The 22,688-nt window shown below is 39.4% G+C and overlaps 1 protein-coding gene across 1 annotated transcript in view; it reads left to right on the top strand.

Moving 5' to 3' along the window:
* The window catches only part of ACSL1 (acyl-CoA synthetase long chain family member 1), a 38,134-nt gene that overhangs the window by 2,608 nt on the left and 12,838 nt on the right, over nt 1–22,688 (top strand). Inside the window, exons 2-10 of the mRNA XM_066549073.1 lie at nt 6,359–6,586; nt 12,516–12,630; nt 13,000–13,064; nt 14,294–14,395; nt 17,987–18,086; nt 18,254–18,432; nt 21,158–21,190; nt 21,368–21,419; nt 22,188–22,261. Of these exons, the coding sequence (XP_066405170.1) occupies nt 6,392–6,586; nt 12,516–12,630; nt 13,000–13,064; nt 14,294–14,395; nt 17,987–18,086; nt 18,254–18,432; nt 21,158–21,190; nt 21,368–21,419; nt 22,188–22,261 (915 nt within the window). The 5' untranslated portion in view covers nt 6,359–6,391. The remainder of the gene's footprint in view (nt 1–6,358; nt 6,587–12,515; nt 12,631–12,999; nt 13,065–14,293; nt 14,396–17,986; nt 18,087–18,253; nt 18,433–21,157; nt 21,191–21,367; nt 21,420–22,187; nt 22,262–22,688) is intronic.

Genomic DNA, 22,688 nt, shown 5'->3' with positions numbered 1-22,688 from the left:
TAGTTTGCTCAAAACTGATTGAAAACAGCTTGCATGATTTTATAGAGATGTAGAGGAAAAATGGATTTTGCTTTTGTAGTTGAACCATTTAAGTGCTATACCAGAAGTGTATGATGTTCTATTTCCAGAAGAGGATTTCTCCCTTTTTTTTATGAATTATTGTCTTGAACCTGGAACTCTTAAGCTTTTTAGTTTGATGCTGCATGTGCCATGGTTTGGAAATTTGGCTTCTGCAGTCTGACTGCAATAATAGCCTAGTAAAGTTGAATTAGTTTCCTAGGAAAGCGAGAAGATGCTTACTATCACTGAGTCAGAGTAGATGCAGGCATACTTTAATACCTGTGGTCAGAAGATTGTTCTGTTTGTCATGCTATTTTTTGGGCTGCTGGTGTTGGGAGGTCATTCAGTGAGCTAATTGCTTCTCATAAGTACTTACTGATCTTCCAATCTCAGAGTGTTAAGGGTTATTTTTTTGTAACAACCTGCTGGATGTAAGCCCTGTCTAGTGCAGTGCAGTGGGGCTTAGTGTGCCTGACCCAGGTTGCCTTCGGCGAGAGTTCAGATATCCAAAGTATGAGTGAGAAACTCCTTCTCACAGAGTCTCAAGTGAGCACTTAAACCATGTGTTAGCTTGATACCGCATACTGGGCTTTCTGAATAGTAGCCTTTTCCTGGGGGGAGTAGAATGAATAAGTTGGTATGATCTACTCACCTTGAGTCTGATTTACTCAGCTTGAGTAGGTCATACCAGGAAAAAGCTGTTTGGTTCTGTATGGTGGCTTCCATCAAAGTGGTGTTTGGAATGACACTAGATTGACAGAGTAGTGCCATGGTGTACTTGCAAGTCAGAGTTGCAGGGATGCAGTTCTAATGGATAGCAGCGTAGGCTGAAAAATAAATATTTGTAGGCATCTTATCTGGTTTTTGGAGATGAGAAACCAGCCAGATTGCTTAGTGCCATGGTGTGTATGTACAGGCATGGATTAAAGGTAACTCAAAGCAATCATTCTCTGAAAGGTTTTAGTGGTAAGTGTTGGTTTTCCTTCATACACGGGGTTACCAAATGTTGTTGGAGGACTGTAATTGCACAAAAGGCATTGAACAGATTCTTGTCACGTGTTTCAACTCCTGAACTGGAATAAACTCCAGTGACCTCACCAGTGTGCACTCAAATTACTTACTGGACCTCACTGAGAGGCAGGAATCCAGGTGGAGTTCCACTTGATTGCAAGGCGACTGAGGCCAAATGTCTGAGGCCTGTGACTTTCTTGTTGATGTGAACAGAACCTTGACACACCCATTTCAGATTTAGTGCTCCTTAAAGGTTGTGGCAGAAACCTGAACTTTGATTGGACTTTGAGTAAGTCAGTGTCCTAACTTATGGGTCTGAATCCAGCTTGTAGGTTGTTTCCCTCCAGTTCTGCCTTGTCCCAAATGCAGGAAGAGAATCTGAACCAGTAGAGGGAACGTACACCCCAGTATGTGATGCCCCATGGTTGCTGAGAGCCTGACTTAGGGAATTGAAGAGGAGTTGGATGTGAAGTGTGAATATTAAGGACCTGGTGGTTCCTCCTGCCTGGGATGTGTTCCTAGTTCTCTAGTTCTTTCCTCTTCACTCTTGCAGGAAGGTAAATAGGTCAGTTACTGCTTTAAAAGAAGGGTTTGTAGCTCTCGTGCTTGGCTGGATAAACTAGGTGATTTCTGGGTAAGATTTAAAAAAAAAAAAAGTTGGGGAGGGGCTGGGGGTGAGGCAGAGGTGGTGGAGAAGGTCATAGTAGTGGATTAGACAGTTCAATGTGTTTGGTTTTTTCAGACAAATTTTCTCTAGCTGAGGAGTCATATATGACATGACAGGCTGCACCACAGTAGGCATCTTGCTGTCCTGTTTGTTATACAGAGCTTAAACTAGGATTTCTCCTTCGGGTCTCAAATACTGAAGCTGCTTTGCTGTATCTTGAAGGTGGTTGTGGTTTGCTTGCTGGTTAGTTTGGCTGTGTTACAGGTGTTTGCAAGACCTCAGTCAGATACTCCTCTGACTGCAGGACAGGCAGAAAATCCTGGGAGGATTTGTAAGCAATGTTTACTGTTTTGTGCTTAATGTGTAGTATTACAGTAGTCCACCCTCTTCCCCAGCTGTGCTGTTGTGTTTCCTTCTGGGAGCTAATGGCTATCTGGTCATTGAAATGAGTTGATCTAGTTGAGAACTAGCATCAGGAATAATACAGAAAGATTGTGTTTGCCAGATCACCTCCCTTGTGACTGCCTGGCTAGCGTGGAAAGGGTTGTGGCAGCATGTTACCTAGGACAGGGTGGATGGACTCAAATTTAAGGTGATTGTAAATGCACTCTGAGATTAGGATTATGTATTCTATTCAGACAAAAGGATTTCTCAGATTAATAGCCAAAGCTATTTGTTCTACCTGGTTTGTTATACATAATAAAGGGGCTAGAACATGATTCTGCGCTTGTTCTTTTGAAGGCTGAGTGGAGAAAGGCTTAAGAAAAAAAGAGATCCATGGGAGCTGTGCAGTGTAACCTGTAAGAGTAAGTAAAAAAAAGACTGCAGTGGCAGGTAGCTGTCAGGACAACTCAAAGGTATGTGGGTGGCTGGTTCCCTGTTGCAGCATATCATAATGAAAACATCATAATGCTATATTGCTGATAATAAGAGATAGGCAGCTTGTCTTGTAGATTTCTCCTCCCTGCAAGAGGCTGTAGAAATAACACAGCCTGTTCTTTTACACTGTGTGATGGACCTGCCTTTATGGCAGTGCTAGTGTGTTGTTTATCTAAATATTAGCACAGAGAGAAAGAAAGGCCATTGGTTCTTGGGGTTGTTTTCTCTGCAATACAGAAGGCCGTGGCTGCTCTCCTGTTCTCTTCTGTTGCACTCGAACCATGTCTGGCTATGGGCAGACAATAGGCAGGCTGCTGCCCGCTGTAAATAGACCATTGTATGCCCAGAGTAGGAGCAGCAAAGAGCGGCAGAGCCCTGCCAGCTTGGGTCACTGCCTTGAGATACTGGCTGTGCTGTAAAGAATGAGTCTTGGGTGCTGCAGTGTGGGTGGGTGTGTGTGAGCAGAGAGAGCTGGCTTTGTCTGAAACTTACAGATCTCCTTAGCCAAATTGATATGGTGAGTGCAGAGGGATGCCTTTTTGGGCTGCACTGGGGGAATTGTTTCTTTGGAGGTGGTCAAGACAGATAGTCGTCTCTGAAGCAGTTTTGTCTCATTACCCAAACTTCTTTCCTTCTGGTCTTTAAAAAAAAATAGCAAAGTCTACTGATTGCATTGAAAAAAAAGTGATTTTGACCTCAAATGTTGATTCTGCTCTTTCCCCCCCTACATGTAGCAATCTGAGTATTACAGACTGGTACTTTTCGTTTGGCATCTCCTTCCTTTTGGTCTTCAGCTGTGTCTCACACTGGGGCTTAGTTTGAGCCTGTCCCTTGTGTTCCAGATCCTGCTTGGTAAGAAAGAATTGCAGGACTAGAATTTGTGAAGAGAGCGTGGCTTTTTTTACTTGCCTTGAGTGAGCAAACTTAGCTGGGCCCTTCCTTGAGGAAAACAACTGAAAGCTAAATGCAAGCTGTACTGTGAGGATCTTTGTATCTCAGTATAAGGACTCTAAACCATTCTCCTTGGTCATGACAAAAACCCAGGGTGTCTGATGATGTGGGAGCATGAGCCAACTAGATACTGAGATGACTTGAAGGCATTGAAGCTGCTTTTCTTGATGGGGTATATTTGGATGCATATGTTAAGAATGCAAATTTATTGTCTTGGTTACATCTGGCTTTGTCCTAAATGCAGAAGATGAGCTCATATGACTTCACAGATAGTGTTAAAGCTTGCAATGGCTTAGTCTTGCAGAAAACTGTGTCCTCGTCTTTTGTGTGGATGAGGCAGGAGATATAATAAGATATTATCTCAATATAAACATAAGCAGCAAAATGTATCATTGCATACCTGATAACTTGTGGTATAACTGCTCAAGAGCAGTTCTATCTTGCAGGCTTCCCTAGAAAGAGCTGGTCAAGGAAATGAAAAGCAGACGTGTGTATCTCTTCTCTACACCCAGGCTGAAATCACAGCTGATCCTTGACTATAATGGGACTGCTGTGTGAATTAAATGATGTTTGCTTCAGTTCTTGTTACCTGTAAAGGCATCACAGCCTTTTGAGTAATTCAATTTATGTTGCATTCCTAAATCATAGTGTGTGTGCAGGACATGTCATGACTAATGCAGACAGGAAAGCAGTTTTAAAAGTTAAAGGTGCTCATTGTGGAGAGGAGGAAAGAGCTAAGCTTGCTCTTAGCCATTACCCACTTCACCCCCTTGTCTAGTTTTATAATGTGGTGTCTATGATAAATGTGAAATTAACTTTTAAGTCCAGACTTCCTTGTTGGTGTATAAGGTTTTTTATTCTTACTGTTCATCTGTGTATAGTAAAACTTAAGTAGTTTTCACACCTGCAATGCTAATGAACATGATCAGGTGCATAAAAAGCAACTGCATGGTGATCATAACTGTTAAGTCAATAACTGATTTTTTAACAAAGGAAGATGAAGAGCTTGTTTATATATTCAGTTATCTCTACCTTCTATTGTTACAGCCTGATGTGTTGTGGTTTTTGATTTTAGTCTGCTGTATATCACTGTGCAAATAACAAAAAGGCATTTCTGAAGTCGCCCTGCGCTGCCTGTCAAGGTGATGCAGCCCTGTGCCCTAAGGCTGTGCCAGAAGAGAAAAGTGTGGGGGAGAGAGCAGTGCTTGCTGCCTGGGGATTACTCTATGGGTCTAGGACTGTTCCAGAGATGGAACTTGACTCCATCCCGACTGCCCCCATCCATGACCTTGCTTCAGCCTGTCCTGTTAACATTGTGAAAGCATGGGCCCTTTGAACTAATTTTATTACTATTTTGCTGTCTCTAGCAAATCGTGTCCAAATACTGGTTAGACTTTTTGTGAATTGGACCACGTTTCTGTTGTCTGGCTGAATAACTGATTGCAGCACTAAGGGTTTCAAGGTCAGACTGTAAACTAGAGATTGTCCTGTAGAAATATGAAATGTTAACCTGGTATAATTGTTCTTGAAACTTATAATTCTGCGCATTTGGGTGTCAGAGTCTCTCGTGTGTCATCATCCTGCAGCGGTGGCTCCTTACACAGTATGACTGTAGCTGTTAGCTATCTCTTTTGACATTCTCCAGGACCTTTGTTTAATTCTGTTGTCCGTAGGAAATGGCTAGGACCTAAGTTACCGAAGTAAATACATCTCTTTGTTCTTCAAGCCGGCGGGGCAGCGCTGCCAGCCGTGGCGGGGTGTCGGGCGGCCGTGCCGGTGCCGGGGCCTGAGCGCGGTGGGGTGAGCGCTGCCCGCTGCCATTGGCCCCGCGCGGGCCGGCTGCTCCCGCTCACCTCTCCCCTAGTGGGCATCGGCCGGCCCTTCGGCATGTGACGCACGTCCCGGGAGACCTTGGCTCTAGAGGAGAGCACCAGCTGAGCGGACTGCAATCCCTTTTTTTTTTTTCTGCAGCTGGTTCTTGCTGTGGAATATCCGTGTCAGTGAGTGCTGGCAGGGAGCAGCCTCTTCCAGCTCTTCTTCTGTGCGAACGTGACAAATCAGATGTGCTTCCTGTGCTTGATTGTATTGCTGTGTGCTGCTGCCGTGGGCCTCATTTGCCACTGCCGTAGTCTGCCTCATGACCAGAGAAATTACTGGCATGGTGCTGGGAGAAATAGGAAACTTGCTAAGTACCTTGGAGGAGCTATGGGACGATATTGGCTTTGAAAGCAGCTTGTTGTACTGACCTTTCTGTGCATGTCTGAATGGGAGAGTAGGAAAGAGTTTATTTTACTGGACTTAAGAAGGGAAAAATTGTGCTCCTGCTATGCTCCTATAGGATTGGGATACTCTCTTTTACATGCAGGCAAGATAACATATGTCCCTGCCCTTCATTTCCCAGACTTCCCTGCTTTATGACTAACTGTTTAAACAATCTTACAGTACATATACTCTACAAATAACTATTTTACCTTTGTGAAATTCTGTCCTTTAACAAAAGGTCTTTTTTTTTTTTTTAAACTTGAGTGCAGTCTCTGCTGAAAGCAATACTAAAACCCTGAAGAAATTCCCTCTTCTCAGCCCCACCTATTTTTCTGGAGTATAAACTAATAATTGCTTGCCTACTTAATTGCAGCACAAATTTCTAAAGGTATTGCCTGCCTAGTGGCGGATCAGGTTATTTTGACAGTGGGAAGCCAGTAGGACAAAGCATACATCGCTGCCCTACAGCAACAGCGAATCAAAAGTGCATTTCAGATTTTTTTGTGCAACTTTTTTTCATACCAACAGATTCCAGCATTGGAACAACTGCAGTGAACTGCAATGCAAGCACATGAGTTGTTCAGATACCTACGGATGCCAGAGCTCGGGGATGTCAGGCAGTATGTGCGCACCCTTCCGACAAACACGCTGATGGGCTTCGGTGCCTTTGCAGCCCTCACAACCTACTGGTATGCAACAAGACCAAAAGCAATAAAACCACCATGTGATTTAGCAATGCAGTCTGTGGAAGTAGAGGTAAGTGCCACGTGATGGATGCTGTAGTTCACTGAAATTTGAACCCTAAATGCAGCATTGAGAGAGACCAAACACTTGATTGACATTAGGGTGTTTCTAAACCTGTAGTGTGGGAAGAATACATTTCTGAAATGTGGCTTGAACTCATTATTTTGGCTTTCTGAATATGAAAACCAGCTTGAGGCCTGAGGAAATAACTTATCACAGGAGAAGAAGATTCTGCTGAGACAACTGAGCTTCTGATCTCACTAGTGATAAAACTTGTTCATATTAGAATTGGCAGAGTGTAGTTTTCAATTTCTGGCCACGTGATGACCTATTAAATTAGGTCTTGGGGTCAGAGTATGTATACTGGTATATACTGAATAGGCTAATAACTCTTCTGTTATTTTTAGTGTATAATAGCTGACACATGAGACTTTATATTGTGTTACAAGCATGAAGGGGGTACTAATTGTCCTCAGATGATCTGTGGAAAGAAATACTAGTCTGCCAAGATCCCAGCCATAGAGTAAGTTGAAATTAAACCAGTCACCTGCTAAACTCTGGATGTTAGCTTAGCTTTTGTCTTACATGTTTTAGAAGCAGAGTTACTTTTAGGTGGTGGCTTTTAAAAAGTGAAGTCAAATAGTCTGAGTGGGAGAAGCTGTTGCTTTGTGAGCAAATACAGACAGCAGATTGCAAGGCTGGTTTTTTTGGGTGTTGTGGTTTTGTTGATTCTCTTGCACACTACAGAGTCAGATACTAATTCTTTCAAGAGTGTTCTCTTTCTTCAGGAGAGACAAGGTGTTTTCTGCTTTTGAAGGAAGGGGAGTTTTGGAAGGTTGTGATCTTTAAGGGAGATAAATAGAAAATGTAGAATTTTAAAGCTGACAGCTTCTTGCCTTACTGATGATAGAGACTACTACTATAGATTTTTATACATATATACTTGGAACTGAAGTCTCCCTTTACACTACATTCTTCTGCATGGATAGACTGCATCTGGTTGTCCTGTATCAAATGAAATTAACGTGACTTTTGTGCTTAAGACCAGATATGATTACAAACTGATGTAAACAAATGTGGCAGAGTAGGTCATCTTCATGAACTCTAGCAAACTCCTGTCATTACTTCAAATTGGGCACTTTCTTCAATGTTTTGTGTTGAGATTGAAGAATGACACACTAGTTGACCCCTCCATTCAGTTTATTTCCTGATCATCTCGGTGGAGCATGCAGCAAGTGTAGGGATGCATCATGTTACTGTAGCACATAATGGTCTGCTATGAGTAGTACACAAAAGGGAAACAAAAAATGCAGTTGCAATGTGATAATTGCCAAAAAACACCTATGTTCAAGCAATGTGTAGAGTAAGGATCTAGGAGTTAGATCTCACTTCATGGTGAGATTTTCCAAGTCTGTCAGCAGACGTGTAGACAACAGGTAGAGTAGTCTTGTAAACCAGCACATCTTGGTTGCTGGAATGAGCTAGCAGTGCAAGTTTTCCAGCTGTGGAGTGCCTCATTAGGCAGTGTAGACTTCAGCAGACTTTTGGGGAGCATTGCATTTTAAGATGGTAAGACAGTAGCTTTTAGCTGTCCATAAATCCCATGACAAATGCTTATTTGCTGGAGACTCTTGACAGCAGTCTCAGTTCACTGCCTTTACTTCTTCAAGTTAAATTACTTGTCACTGTTGGATTCTGAGATTGAAATCATTGTTTGGCAGTATGAGACTTCACTAAGCTACTTAATGCATCATTGATCCAATTACACTAATTGGCTCTCTGATCAGAGCAAGATAGGTATAACAGTATTAGTTTTCACTGCCTCTTTAGAAAATGTGTTTTAATGGGCTAAATACTTGTTGGACTTAAATAAAAACACCTGAATGTGTTAGCATGTTGCAGTGATAAGAGCTCAAACTTGGAGAATATCTTGAAATGAGTAAGATCTGTCCAATTTTGTTTCCATTAATAATGAGCTATTTATAATGTTTAAAATGGTAATCAAATGAGAATGTATGCTTTGAATCAAGTTTCAAGTGTATGTTGGAATTACTACTCCTGTAACAGTGACAAGACTTCATTACAGTGCTCAGGATTCAGATTCTCACTACATTTTGCTTAAAATTTAACTTCATATACTCAATTTTCCTATGTATATGTTAAGGTGGGTTGTCTTCTACAGGGGGGAAAAAATCAAATACTGCTCTGAAATTGTCTAAACATTTTTTCTGCCTGAACAATACGATTTTAAAAGGCCTGAGCAGTTGCTCCAAAAAAGACATATCAGAAGGCAATGCCTCTTTACTACTGTTTTACTATCTGGTCTACTAGTTCATTTACAGAAAATTTGAGCTATAAATAAGCTTCTACATAATTCTTACTTGTGACTTAACTTTGTTAGATGCCAAGGAAATAAGTGAGGTCATTGACTGGAGTAGGGTTTCTACATGTTTTGATATTGTATCTTCATAACTTCATATGGGAGAAAGAAGATCCTATTTACTGTTGTTCCAGGTCACTTCCCATCTCTCCAAAATTTTGATTTGGTAGGCCAGCACCCTATGACCCATTTTAACAATCCCTGGATGAGCAAAAAGGTTGCACACATAGTTGAAAACGAGTGCAAAGAGTTACTGAAGTGGCAGGGATACATTGCACTAGACCAGGTTGCCCAGAGCCCCTGTCAGCCTGGCCTCTAACACTTCCCAGGGATGTCATCCACATCTGGATCTTTCTGCCTGTAGATTGCTTTCCTTCCACTGGTGACTAACAGCTGAGTAACTTTGGCTGTTGATTTTGTGTGCAGGTGTATGGCTGTCAAATATATTAACTCTTGCTTTAAAAACTTTTATTTCTCCCAACTTATGCTATGTAGAAGAATAGGATAGAAATAAATATTAGGATGTCAGTGTTTTCTAGAAGTAAGACTGGATTTGACTGGCTTTTTTGTTCCCTTAAGAAAAAATATTCAAATATGGAGAGAAGTATTCAACTCATGAAAACTTTTTAAGTCTTATGTTTTTCTGATCCATTACCAGAATTCTAGTATGCCTTGTCTTTCAAGAATCACTTGATTATACATGTGCTTATCTCTCTATGAATGATCAGTTTTAGGTGCTGTATGCTTTTGTAGGGAATAGCATACTTAGAACTACATGGCTGGTTTGAAAACTCTGGTTTGTCCTACTTGCTGCTCAGAATAAGTATGTTGGTGACCTAAGCACCACTTGCTAGTATACTCTTCCTCCCAGGTAAAGGGAAATTTCTCTCATCTCTGAGGCATGGTGGAGTCTTCAGCATGCTTTGACATTACTGCTAATCCTAAGAACCCTGTGTCAAACCCATGGCTTGAACAAAAGCAGTTACTTTATATGACCTGAATAGGCCTTGATAGGGTAATATACACTCTGTTGTAGAATAAATCTGTTTCCTTCAGATGCTGCTATTTTTAACCAATGCCAAGGTTTTACTTAATGACTAGCACTTGATGTGCAGTAGGGTAATTTCCTGCAAGTCCCTGAGCTGCTGCAAGGGCTGCTTTACACAAGTAACTAGATTCTGTTCTCAAATTAATCAGATTTTATTGCCTGGCTATTTTAAGAACAGTTATTAAAACTGGCAACCCTTTTGACTGCTTATCTTTTTACTGGACAGACCTATTAGGTGCCATTCAAACTAACCTATGTGAAGTCAGCCAAACATTCCAGTCCTGGGATCCAGATATCTGGTGGTAATGACCAGTGATTTTTTAAAAAGTTTTCTGCAAACAGAACTTTCCCTCATACTGCACAAACATTCTGGATAAAAGACTGTTTGGACTAGATCTTAAAGCAGTAGTTCTTGCTGCTTTCAAGCAAAATGTAGATGAGATCTATTGCTTATAGTAGATGAGTAAGTTTAGACCTTGCATTATGCTCCTGGTTTGACCTTCAACATACCTGGGAGTATTTCACTGCATCAATAATGTTGAACTCCCTATGGCCTTCACACAAGGAGATGGATGTTTTACTGAAAAACTTTTATTCTAAGACTGTTGAAAATCTAGTTAATTCTACTTTACTATAAGAAAAAGACCAAAGTAAGCAAAACTGAAAGTTCATTGTTTCCCCTTACTGAAAACTTATAAGAACCAATGGGAACTTTTCAACAGCAGTCTCTTCGAGAGTTCCTCTTTTTTCAGAAGGACAGTGCCATCAGTCTTGTATCTAAGCAGTGTACTGTCTGATAACTCCTATTAAAATTTTGTTAGTGCCTCAGGCCCTGAAAAAGTTGCTTTTGTGGTGCTGTGTAATAGGGCATGTAAACAAAACAGTAGTAGCCCACATGAGGAGAAGCAAATACTTCTTGACTCCTCTTGCTGAGGAATGGCTTAGGCTATTTTATTTCACCTGATGTGGGAATTATAGCACGTCAGACGTGGTACATGTGATACACTGCACTTGTTGATGTTACCCGTGGCCATGGCAACAAACTACATTGTGTGAACTTTCTTAGATTAGCTCCAGAGTGGCAACACTGGGAAAATCTATAAGATGACCTTGATTATCCAAGATCTGAGAACCCAGTGAAATAAAGCAAGCAGTCTTGCTTTTCTTTCCGGGCAGAGACATGTACTAGTGATCTGTTAATTTCCTGTAGAGTAGATGTTGGTCTGAGAGCAAGTAGACTCTTGAATTCTAATGTTACGAAGTTTTAGAGGTAAGCCACTCATTAACTTGTTCTGGGTCATGTTCACAGTGTATGTTTCTTCTTACTGTTAAAGGAGTGGCAAGCTCTGCATTACTCATACTGTTTTGCTAAAACAAGTTAGGCTTGTTTTAGTGTAAAAATATTTTTCCTCTCTGTGCCTTTTTGTGTGCTAGCTGATTTCTACAGACATGGGTAATATGACATCTTCTGTACACAAACCTGTATTTATCTAGCTTATACATGAACAGGGGGTGTCTGGTCTTCCAGAATACTTTGAAAACAGGAGAAGAACCTATGACTGCATAAGAAGAAATTTTAGTTGTGGAGGATAGACTAACTAAATCTGTGCCTGAATTGTCTAGGGTTTGACTTTCTGAAAGAGCCAGAAATTGATTACACTGATAGAGAAAATCTTACGCAGTGTTTACTCAAGACCCTCTGGTTAACCAGCTGGGCTGTTCCTGATAAAAACTTGCTTGTAGGTGTCTGTCATGATAACAAGACTAATTAAGAACTGTGGCCTAATAGTAATTGCATAATTGTAGTTTGTGAAACTTGATTGCTCTCTATAAAATGAGATTATTTAATCAGTCGCTCTAGAAAAGGCAGTGTTATATCTGAATTATTAGATTCTTGTATTGACTTCCAATTTCAGCTTCTCTAAGTGCTCAATAGCTTAAAAATGGTGATTTCAATTTTCAAGATAGTATTGTCTTGACTGCATTTAAATAAATCTTTTTTGTAAGATGCAACTTTTAATTGGATTAAAGGACTCTATCTGGAACAGAGTATTTTGCTTATGAGAACACTTGTTTAGAGTATTGGTGACCATGCTTAAAATCATTTAGGGTTTGAAACCACATAATTGAAGTGTGATTATGTTCTGTCATCTTAATTAGAAAAATATATTGGGATTGCACCATTAATATTCTGTCTAGACTGCTCTGAGGCTGGATTTAGGAAGCTGGATGAAATTAATTATGGTCTATATTGCACTAATGGAGTAAAATATTTGTTAAGAAAGTGCTTTTGACAAAATGCCCCTTGTTAGACTTTACTATTCTCATTTGTTCTCTGCTATCATAGGTAGCTGGGGAATAAGATTTTGCCTGGCAGGTTTTTGTTAATGTAGGGAGCAGTTTGACTCTTGAAACAATGTCCTGGAAAACCTTGCATAGTTCTCAAGTTCTCTCAAGAAGAATATTCCTTCAAGCCACCAAGGGTGTCTGACCTTTCTGCTTGCCTTTCTTAGGGCGGTGAGCATGCTCGAAGGTCCTCTCTTCTCAGCAGCAACGAACTGTTGTCCTACTACTATGATGATGTGAGAACAGTTTATGATATTTTCCAAAGGGGTTTACAAGTATCAAGTAAGTCTAAAATTAAAGATAATATTTTAAATATGTCAGGAACTACATATTTGAACTCTTTTGAAATGCAGCTGGGCATAGGGGGTCTCTGTCTAGCAATATGATGGATGTATTGGATGCGAATTTTCTTGAGGAAAAATTAAACTGCTATTTTGTGAAACAGAGTTCTGTGAATAAAGTCAGTGCTGCATTCCTTGGCCTAAACTTTGTAGCTTCTGTCTTTCTCAGCTTCCTTCCCTGCACCCCTGAAAAAAACCCATTTTTCATCTGAAAGTGTCTGCTGAGAATCTAGGGGCTTAGCACCAAGAGTGGTGTCAGAACAGAGGAGTTGGGGTTGAATTTTGAGTGACTATTTTTTTTTTTTTTTAGATAATGGTCCATGTCTTGGTTTTAGAAAACCAAACCAGCCATATGAATGGATCTCCTATAAAGAGGTAAGTAGTCTCTTAGTGCTAGACTTGCTTTTGTTTGCTGAGACCATTGATACAACATCCAGTAATGTGATATAACAAATTTGAATTATTTATATGTTTTAAAGTAGTAGCAGAATATTGCAGAAAGGTGCTAGTTCCTATTACAGTGTCTTAAAGGAACAGCCTTAAATATGTGCGAGAGAGAGAGAAAGAAGAGCACCTCCTGCACCTGTTTTGTGAACCCCAAACAATTCTGAAATAAAACTGTTATCTTGGCATCTCAATGCTGAATTGTTTAGAACTTGGGCAAAGCAGCAGCTTTGAAGTAATGTTCAGGGACTCAGACTGTGCTTGCTTCCAAGAGGCTCACTTTACACCAGGAGTTCTGTCTACAGGTGATGTTTGGGCTTCCTGACACCTTGTCTCCATAGTCTGAATGACAGTTGTATAGGGTGCTAGCAGATGTGCTTCTAACTAGCAGCATTCTGCTTCTTGATCCCTGAAAATATCTGTATGCAAATCTCCATTAACAGCTGTGCACATTTAGGTTGTTCCTGTTTTAATCAGTCGGTCTTCAAATTTGCATAAACCTTGCCTATTGCATACTGTTAAGGTCATTAAACACCTTCTGTGTGCAACAGACCTCACTTTTTCCCAAGGTGACTTTGCTGTGAATTTGTTAGGCATACCTCTTTTATTAAAGCTTTGCTTTTGGGGTCATGTGACTAACATGGTTTCGAGTCATGTGCTATACAAAAAGAATTTAGAAAATTGCCTTCCCAAGCTTTGTTAATAGAACTAAGTGGGTTTTGGCTCCTTGTTCTATTGTTTTTTGAAGGGAGAAATGCTACTCCCATAGGCACTGAATGAAGTAAAAGGAGGGGTGTATGTAATGCTTGTGATTAAACAGAAATATTATGTTTAATCATTCCAGGGTCACTTCTTGGGTTTAACACACATACAGCAAAACAGCCTTTTCTGTGTTTGTGTGCTGAACCTCTAAACTTATACTTAACACTTTCAAGTTTGACTGGATCAAGTGTTTCTTCTGCTGCATATTGAGTGCAAATGTAATAATTACAATCAGTGCCATGTAATGGCACTGCAGTGTTTAGGTTATCAGAGTCATGGAGGGCATCGAAAACCTAAAAAACTTCTCTCTCATTCATACCAATTAATAATTGAGGAGAGTTAGCAATTATGAGCTTGCTCTTATTTTTTTTTGTTCTCCCTCTTTTTTGCCCCTCCAGGTTTCAGACAGAGCTGAGTATGTGGGTTCTGCATTACTGCACCGAGGCTTCAAACCATCTCATGTTCAGTACATAGGAATCTTTTCACAAAACAGACCTGAGGTAATTAAACTAACATTTTGTGTATTTGTGGTCTGGCCGTTACTGAAAGGGCCTACTCCTTTCTCTCTTGTCAGTGTACTTCCCTACTGAGAGCCTATTTGGTGTTAGGAAAAGCCTAAAGACTGACATTGTAGACCCATGAGCTATAGACATGGCACTTTTTACCTAAGAACCAAAACTAATAGTTGACATAATGTCATATATTGTTGTGTTTTGGTTGGGTTTTTTTTTTTTTTGGTTTTTTAGCCCCTAGAGCTAAATGCAGAAGGCTGGAGAGCAGAAAAGAAATTAGGGAATTCAGAAGAACTTAACTAATTACCTTGTTTTCATGTTATAGAGGTGGCTTGTTTAATAGGAAGTGAATGTAGTTCTTAGTGAATGTAAACACTGCTTAGTTTCTCTTTAAAAGTAATATTGGACAACCTAGACAGTTGAAAGTGACAGGAAATCACAAGGAGGTGTTTAAACTTAAAACACCGAGGAACAGTTAGTGATTAAATATTTGGACAAAAATGTATTAAGGTGATAATTCTTGTTTCTGCCAGAGGCCCTGGAACAAAGATTCTGGAAGGGGAAAACTGCTGCTGAAGGCAAAAATAGGAAATTAATTTAATAAAAATGGGTAGAAAGACTGAAAGTGGCACAATGAAAAATCACCTGAGACAGCCATGGGGATATTCAGGTTGATAGTGCCTATCCATTTTAACCCATAAGTGGTTCTAGATTCCCCTTTCTAAAAAATTATGAAATATTCAGTAAGTATATGTTCTCTAGACTTATTTATTAGATCTGTTTTATAGGACTGAATTTCTCTAATCTAGATTTGTTTAATAGTTTGAGCTAGTACTTGCTGCACTGAGCTAGTTCAGTGTAGACCTATTTTAAGACAGGGGACTGCTTCTTACCCTTTATCAAAAGGATGCTGTCCCTCTTTAATAAACACTCCTGTTTGTTTGCCATTATCAAAGGACATGCACAGTTCTGACAGGGTTAGAAGTTCTATCAGTGTCGTGGTCTCTTGTTGTCACTAAAATGCAAGCTGTATGACAAGTGACTGTGGCTTCCTTCTTGCTCTCTCAGGCTACACCCCAAGAAACTCCCAAGCTCTTGGGTTTTCCTGAAGGAATTCTATTTCTCACAGCTGTAGATTTATTTCTGTAATAAAGAAGGCTGGAATATATTCAGTTAGGAAGCTGTTAAATGACATGGAGCTACAGACTCCACAGTTCAGCTTCCTGTGCATACAACCTGATGAACCAGAAGTAAAAAAAGGGAGACATATTTTTGTTGTGCCCATTTGAATTGTTTCTCTAGAGAGCTAAGTGTGCATGATCTCTGCTGGGTTAGGGTATTTCTGAAGGAGAGCATGGAGTTTTGCTCTTTCTGATTGCAGAAATGAAACTCTTAAGTTGTATTGCTTTGAGTTGGGTCAGGAATGAGATTAAAAGATTTTTTTTTTTAACCAACAATTTCAAATCTGGGATTTTCCCTGCTCAAAACTACTGGATGGGTGTTGTGACTTACCAGTCATAATCACTAATCCAGACAGGAGAATATGTGAAGATTTTTTTGTGTGTGAAATTACTCACATTTGTTATTGCAGGGAACAGCTGCTGGGGAAATCCCCTAATGGGGAAAATCCTAGCAAAACCAAAACTTGGATTTGTAAATAAAAGTATTACTTTGAGTTCCTGGAAAACAGTCATCTCTTCTGGAAGTGGGGGGGGTTTGTTTTGATTGAAAGAAAACACAACAATGAAGTATGGTTTTCCTAACAGAAGATCAGAACCGTGTCAGAAAAGAAAGTAAAAGTCTGACTGTCTATATTTAGTACTAGTTGCTTGCTTGGGCTTTGAGAGAACTTGAGTGTCATGGTTTGATATTTACATTTACTCATAATTTTAGATGCAAAATGGAAAAAAGTGTCTTGGTAGCCCAGAAAATAAAGATGCTGGTTGTACTGTTGAGAATGATGTGCAAGAGTTGTTGGAGGCTGCAACAAGAAGCTTTTATGGCTTCTGAAGTCTTTGTAGAAGACCCCCACCCTATTAAAATAACTTCTAGACTTCTGGCTGATGAACAGCAGCCCAGTTGTTCCCTTTTTACATGTCCTGGATGATGCCGTTTAGCAAGAACTATTCAGCGGACCCTTTCATGGCTATTATAAATGTGCCTGCTTAGACTTACCTGTATGTGTAATGTCTTAATGAAAGTCTAGTTACCTGTTAGCTGGCATTGCACTAGTTTTATAAGAAGTCTTTTTGGACAAGAGGTGTACAACTTGCCCATTGCATGAATGCTGTCAGAAAAATTTCCTATGTTTAAGCCTGTCTGAATCAATAGAGTACTTTGGGAAACTAGCCCCTAATAAACAGTTAAAATCAGTAAAACTGAGATTTGGCAACTTTGACATAGTCTCTATTAGATATTTTATGGAATAATCAGCTGAATCATGTTTAAACTTGTCATCATGGGGGGGGAGGTAGCTGCTAGTCCTGAAAAGCCCTGGAAAGTGTAACAGTTTGAGGGAGGGTAAAGGAAACACCCTTGTTAGTGCAAGTCTTGTTGAATTGTAAGTTCTGGTAAGTTTTAAAGATGCATGCTGTTTTCTTCCTGTCATTGGAACTGACTAAAGGTACTGAGAGTTTTTGTCAGAATTTGATGGGAAAATCAGAAATGTTTTAGTTCTGCTCACCTTTTCATGTGTCTGGAGGTTCCTATTTGAGAAGCTACATGCTATTCTCTATTTTGGTGTAGCTAGTTGGTTACAAACTACACCCAAGAGTTACTATCAGAAAAAAGGAATTGCATTACTGCCTTACCTTGATGATACTTTGGATGAAAATAGGCTGGCTGTAAAGCATAACTCACATAACACATCATAAGGCTGCAATAATCATTATGTTTGAGTACTATACTCGTTAGCAGGTAAATCTGTCTTACTGCAGCTTGCAGGGATGTAATTGCATTTTTTTAATAGAAGTCTTCTAATAAAGAGGAATGGTTAGTCTTGAGAAATGCTGAGAAACTTTCTGATGCTGACTTTCCAAAGGACTTTTACTTTATTTGCATGTGTTGCATGTCTGACCATCAAATGAGATGTGCATAATGTAGGGGTAAGAATACTGTGTGTATATAAATTTAATGTGTGGTCAAGACATAAGTGAGTCCTTCACTGATTCATGGTAATAAGGGAAATTAAAAGCTTTGCCTACCTTAATAACATAAACCCAATAAAAAGTAGAGTACTCTTGCTCAAAGTCTTTCTGTTAGTAGGTAAGCTAAAGAGACAGTTAATGTTAACTGCTTTTTTCAAAAGTCCTTAATATTACTTTTAGGGATAGGGTTGAATTTTATTGGATTCTTTCCTAGAGTTCTTTATTATTTGGGGATTTTTTTCTTCCTTACACAGATAAAAATTGAGTAGGTATTCAAAGTGAAAAAACAATAAAAACTGCCACTTTCTATAAAGACTTGTCCATGTGAGCTGTATCCTATTAGCCTCCTTGTTAGATTTTAAAAATGAATCATTCTTGGAGGTCTGTAACAATAAGCAAAATGTCGTGACTTTCATCTCTTCTCTTTGTGCAGTGGGTCATCATTGAACAGGCATGCTATGCATTCTCCATGGTGGTGGTGCCACTCTATGATACACTGGGGGCTGAAGCTATTACATACATTGTGAACAAAGGTAGGACACTTTGAGTAGCTCAGCAACTGAATATATGATGGCAGAGCTGAGTGAGGGCAGAACTGTAGCCTTCTTCAGAAAAGCCTTCCATTGCAACATACTGAAGTACATATGGATCTAGTCTAAACTGAACTTGTCATGTTGATAATATAGTTCTTTTTCATCAGCTGACTTGTCATTGGTTTTCTGTGACAAACCTGACAAGGCCAGACTTCTGCTAACCAGTGTGGAAAAGGGAGAAACTCCAATACTCAACACCATTGTTATCATGGATTCTTTTGATGTGGATCTTGTGGAACGTGGTAAAAAGTGTGGTGTGGAAGTCTTCAGCATGAGAGAAATAGAGGTAAGAATGCTTAACCTGCTTAACTGCTTGCCATGGATTAGTTTCAAAATCCTTAACTATCTCTTGGATTGGAGTTTACTCAAAAATATAAAAAATAATAGGAGGAAAACAACTTGCTAATGGTATTTCACAATGCTCAAAGTATAAAAGTAGATATACCAAGATGACAGCATGAAAGGTTATTAACATAGTCGAAGACTGAAGACTAGATCTCAGTGTTAAGGCTTGCCCATGTGAAGCATAATGTGATAATTATATACTGTGACTAATATTTCAGAAATTCTTATTTCAAGGAGAGCCTGTGTAGGCTTTGGTCTTCTGAAAAATGGCACTTTTCCCTGTACACTGAATCTACAAGATGTTTTCTGGGGGAGAAGGAACATGTCAGTCAGCTTCTTATAAGGATAAGGTTATGGTGATACAGGGGAATGAACTTTCAGGCTTTGAAAGTAGCAATCATTTTAATTAACCACCCGATCTCAAGTCTTGGTTTTGCATGTAGTTTTTGTGTGCATAGATCTCTTATGCAAGTTTATTTCATAACTTCACTCATTTGGAGAATGTTCTTCCAGGATCAAATTGCATGTTGTATATGTTTGCTCTGAGATTATGAAATTTGGTTTAGCCTGGTTTCAGATGTAGTTCTGATGAAGGCTTGGCTCACTAGGCTTTGACTATCTCCAGATAAATGTACTTGTCTTGTGCAGGTGTCAGTAACTGGTGTGAAATGCCTCATTTCACTGAACTTGTTTTCATAGCAGTTAAGACAGCTATGTTAATAGGGCCACCTTCTGGTAAAGATACAACAATGTCAGCACACCTTCTTTTAAAAGACTGACTGGCAAACTGGCCTCATTGAGTGCCAGGTTAAAACACGGCTAAAAACATGAAGTAGGGCTAGAGTTAAATGGCTTACAGTTCACTGGCCAAAGGGTTGGATTAAACTTAAAAAAAGAGTGGCCAAACTGTAAGTTGTTAGAATAAAATGAGATTCTTTCCTTGAGCTGAACTGCAGTTTTTGACAGAGGAAGATGCTTTCCACTGGATCTTCTAGCTATGGAAAAACAAAACTGAGGGTAAATGTTGCCTTTACAAAAGGTGTTTGTATGCATAAGTAGTGATGTTCAGTAGTAGTATATAGCTCTTATTTCATTAATGCAAACATCAAGTGTTAAGTAATAGGTGTTCCAAGAGCCTTTTGTTTAAATCTCTGACAAGAAGTTAGAGGCAAGCTTAAGTAATTGTAGTAGTCCTTCCATGAACAGGAAAGCTTTGTCACTTGTTTTTTTTTTTAAGGGCTTAGAGACTGAGTGTCTCCTGAAAGGTAACTATGAGCTGTTTAGGAGCTTAGACTAGAATGACTATTTCTAGCTTTGAGTAGTTGTTTTCTGGATTTCTGGCTTGAGTTTCTTGCTCAGCTGTGCATGGGTTATGTGAACTGTTCTGCTGCGTATGCCCTAGAAGCCATCAGTGTAGTTTCTGATGCCCAATATGTATCATGTGGTTACTTGTAGCTGAGTAAATAAATGGCTCTTTAATGGGAAGAGATGGTGGAGTTTTGTTGTAAGAGATCAAAACAAGTGTCTGGAGACTTCAGCTGTATATTCAGTAAATCCCAGATTTTACTCAAAGCAGGTTGTAGGGAGGTACTGAGCTTGTGGTCGTAAATCAAGTGGAGGTGCTGTTTTGAGCAGACAGCTATGTTGCCATAGTGGTAAATCTTTGCATAATGAACCCTTTCAAAAAGGCAAGCCTACAGGCATGGGAATGTTAACTGTCTTTCCAGACATTCCCTTTGTCTTAAACCTCCTTGGGTAAATCTTAGAGGTACATGATACTAAAGAACTCTAGGGTTCAAAGGAATGAATATGCTGTTATTATGCAATTGGAACATAAAGGCAGTGGTGAAGTTGATGTCTGTCCTCAAATATACCCTTCTTCCAAGGATATACTTAACAGAAGGACCTCTTTAATTTGCATAAGCCCTTAAGGTAGTATTGTTTCTAGTTTTAAATAGGCATGACAGTAGTAAGTCTTGGTTTGAAACTTTAAAGCTCATAGATACTAAACATTGACTTGCAAATGTTTCCTCTTATTTGCTATACTCTTGGTGGTAAAAGGATTGTTTTGGTGTCCTTTCCCTTTTGCCTGAAGAACCCTGACATCAGTGGTCAGGTCTGAATAACTAAGGAGGAAGAAGGGTTCTGGATGAGTTTCTCCTGTATAGGAGTTCAAACCACCAATGAACTCCTCCTGTATAGAAGGAGTTCAAACCACCAATGTCTTCCTTCATTTAACCAATAATTGTTGGTGGCACATCTCCATGAGGTATAGGATTGATTAATTGTCTGTCTTATCATAACCTTGAGCTTCCCTAGTGACTTCTAGTTCATTAGCTGGAGAAAGCCTTGTGAGTTTTAGATAATTTATCACTTTTTCATTTGTAGAACATGGTAGTTATTCTATGTATTTTTGCTTTAAAGCTTTTGTTACTCTTACATTAACCAGAGAATCACAGAATGCTTTGGTTGGAAGGAACCTTAAAGATCTGGTTCCCATCCAGCCTCCAGCCATGGGTAGGGATTGCTGCACTGGGTTGCTAAACAAGTTAAATGCCTTAGCAGAGAGTCTAAATAATGAAGTATTATGGTATTTAGTAATGTTTGGTAAATTTAAAGCAAGAAAGCTACATGTTTATGTCTACACTTTCTTCTCCTTTCTGCAGGAGCTAGGAAGAGCACACAGGCAAAAACCTATGGTAAGTGTGAAATTGGTTCAAGTGACAATGTGAAGCTGGTGAGCATTCTTTAGATCAAGCTAGCAAATCTCCCTATCTCCCATAGCTCAGAAATAACACTAGTACCCTGATGTTTTGTCCAGGAAAATATTTTCCCTTGCTGTCTTAACCATACTAATACTTTCTTAACTCTTGTAGCCTCCAAAGCCAGAAGATCTAGCAGTCATCTGTTTCACCAGTGGAACAACAGGTACGCCTTGTTGCATTATGTGGAATTTATTATTCTGTATGTGCAAAATTAATTCAGATGCCCTCCTACTTCCCCTGCAAGATTCCCCCCTGCTGCTGCATCTTTTTGGCAAGTAGTAGCTGGGGTAGTGTTACAGTAAAGTTCCCTTGGATTTTTAAATTTTTTTCCTGTTAATACAGAGTTGCAGTCTTGGGGGGTAGAGGTGTTAATGTTTTTGGGTTTAGAAACAAATAATGAATTTATATTTACATAACAATAAGGGCTCTGCATCAGACTTCAGACTATCAATTCTTCCATAGTGGTTTTTTTTGTACTTTATCAGCAAAATTGTTCCATAGGTCTAAGAACCTTGCTGTAAGACCAAAACAGACCATCTAGATGTCACTCACTTGACATTTGTGAAGTTCATACCCACTGGCATGGAGCATAAGGAAAGAATAGAGCAGCAAGCTATATTTTTAAAACAGATGTGAGAACAGAAATTAATCTGGATTTGATAGCTGCATCTTCACAGAAGAGTTGAATTTTGAGTGAGAGACATATCAAAAAATGTCATGATTTCTTAAAAGTTTTGGGCTCCTTAAAGAGTTATAAGACTTCATCATAAACTGATTACTTAACTGCTGCCAGCTGTTCTTGACAGTGTTTTGTTTAGTTGATACACAATGTATTAGTATCAAAGAATGTTACCACATTAGTTTTGCCACTGCTACATTAACTTCAAGGATCTGAATTTCACTGTTGAATCCTGTTGTCCTTCTTCCTTAGGAAACCCTAAAGGAGCTATGATCACTCATCAAAACATAGTCAGCAATGCTTCAGCTTTTATGAAAACTACAGAGGTAAACTGAAAATATAAACATTGTGAACTTGCTTGAAGGGAAATAATCTCATGAGTGAAACAAACATTGAAATCTCTAACTTTGGTCTTAAGCTTTAGTAAGATCCAAGTGAAAATGTTACTTGACAGCACTCTGTGTCCACTAGTCAGAAGTCAATGTTTATTGGCTGTTCTGCCAGGGTCAAGACCCCAACAGATTTCCCATCTGTTCTGATGTAACTAAAGTGGTACAGTGATCCTGATGTGAATGTAGATTACATTCTGCCATGGGTTTACAGTGTGTTTCTCATTAGTGCAAGGAGTACTGTTTCTAAATTAAGCAACTGGTCTCACAATTAGCTCAGGTAAGGTACTTTTGATATTGATCTTGGGGTAAATAAGGTAAACAAACTTCCTAATCTTAGATGAAAGTATATTTTTTCAAACCA

Source organism: Molothrus aeneus, chromosome 4 (genome assembly GCF_037042795.1).
Source record: "Molothrus aeneus isolate 106 chromosome 4, BPBGC_Maene_1.0, whole genome shotgun sequence".
Taxonomy (NCBI): Eukaryota; Metazoa; Chordata; class Aves; order Passeriformes; family Icteridae; genus Molothrus; species Molothrus aeneus.
Note: the sequence above shows the minus strand (reverse complement) of the source record. Positions and strands in the feature narration are given on the sequence as shown.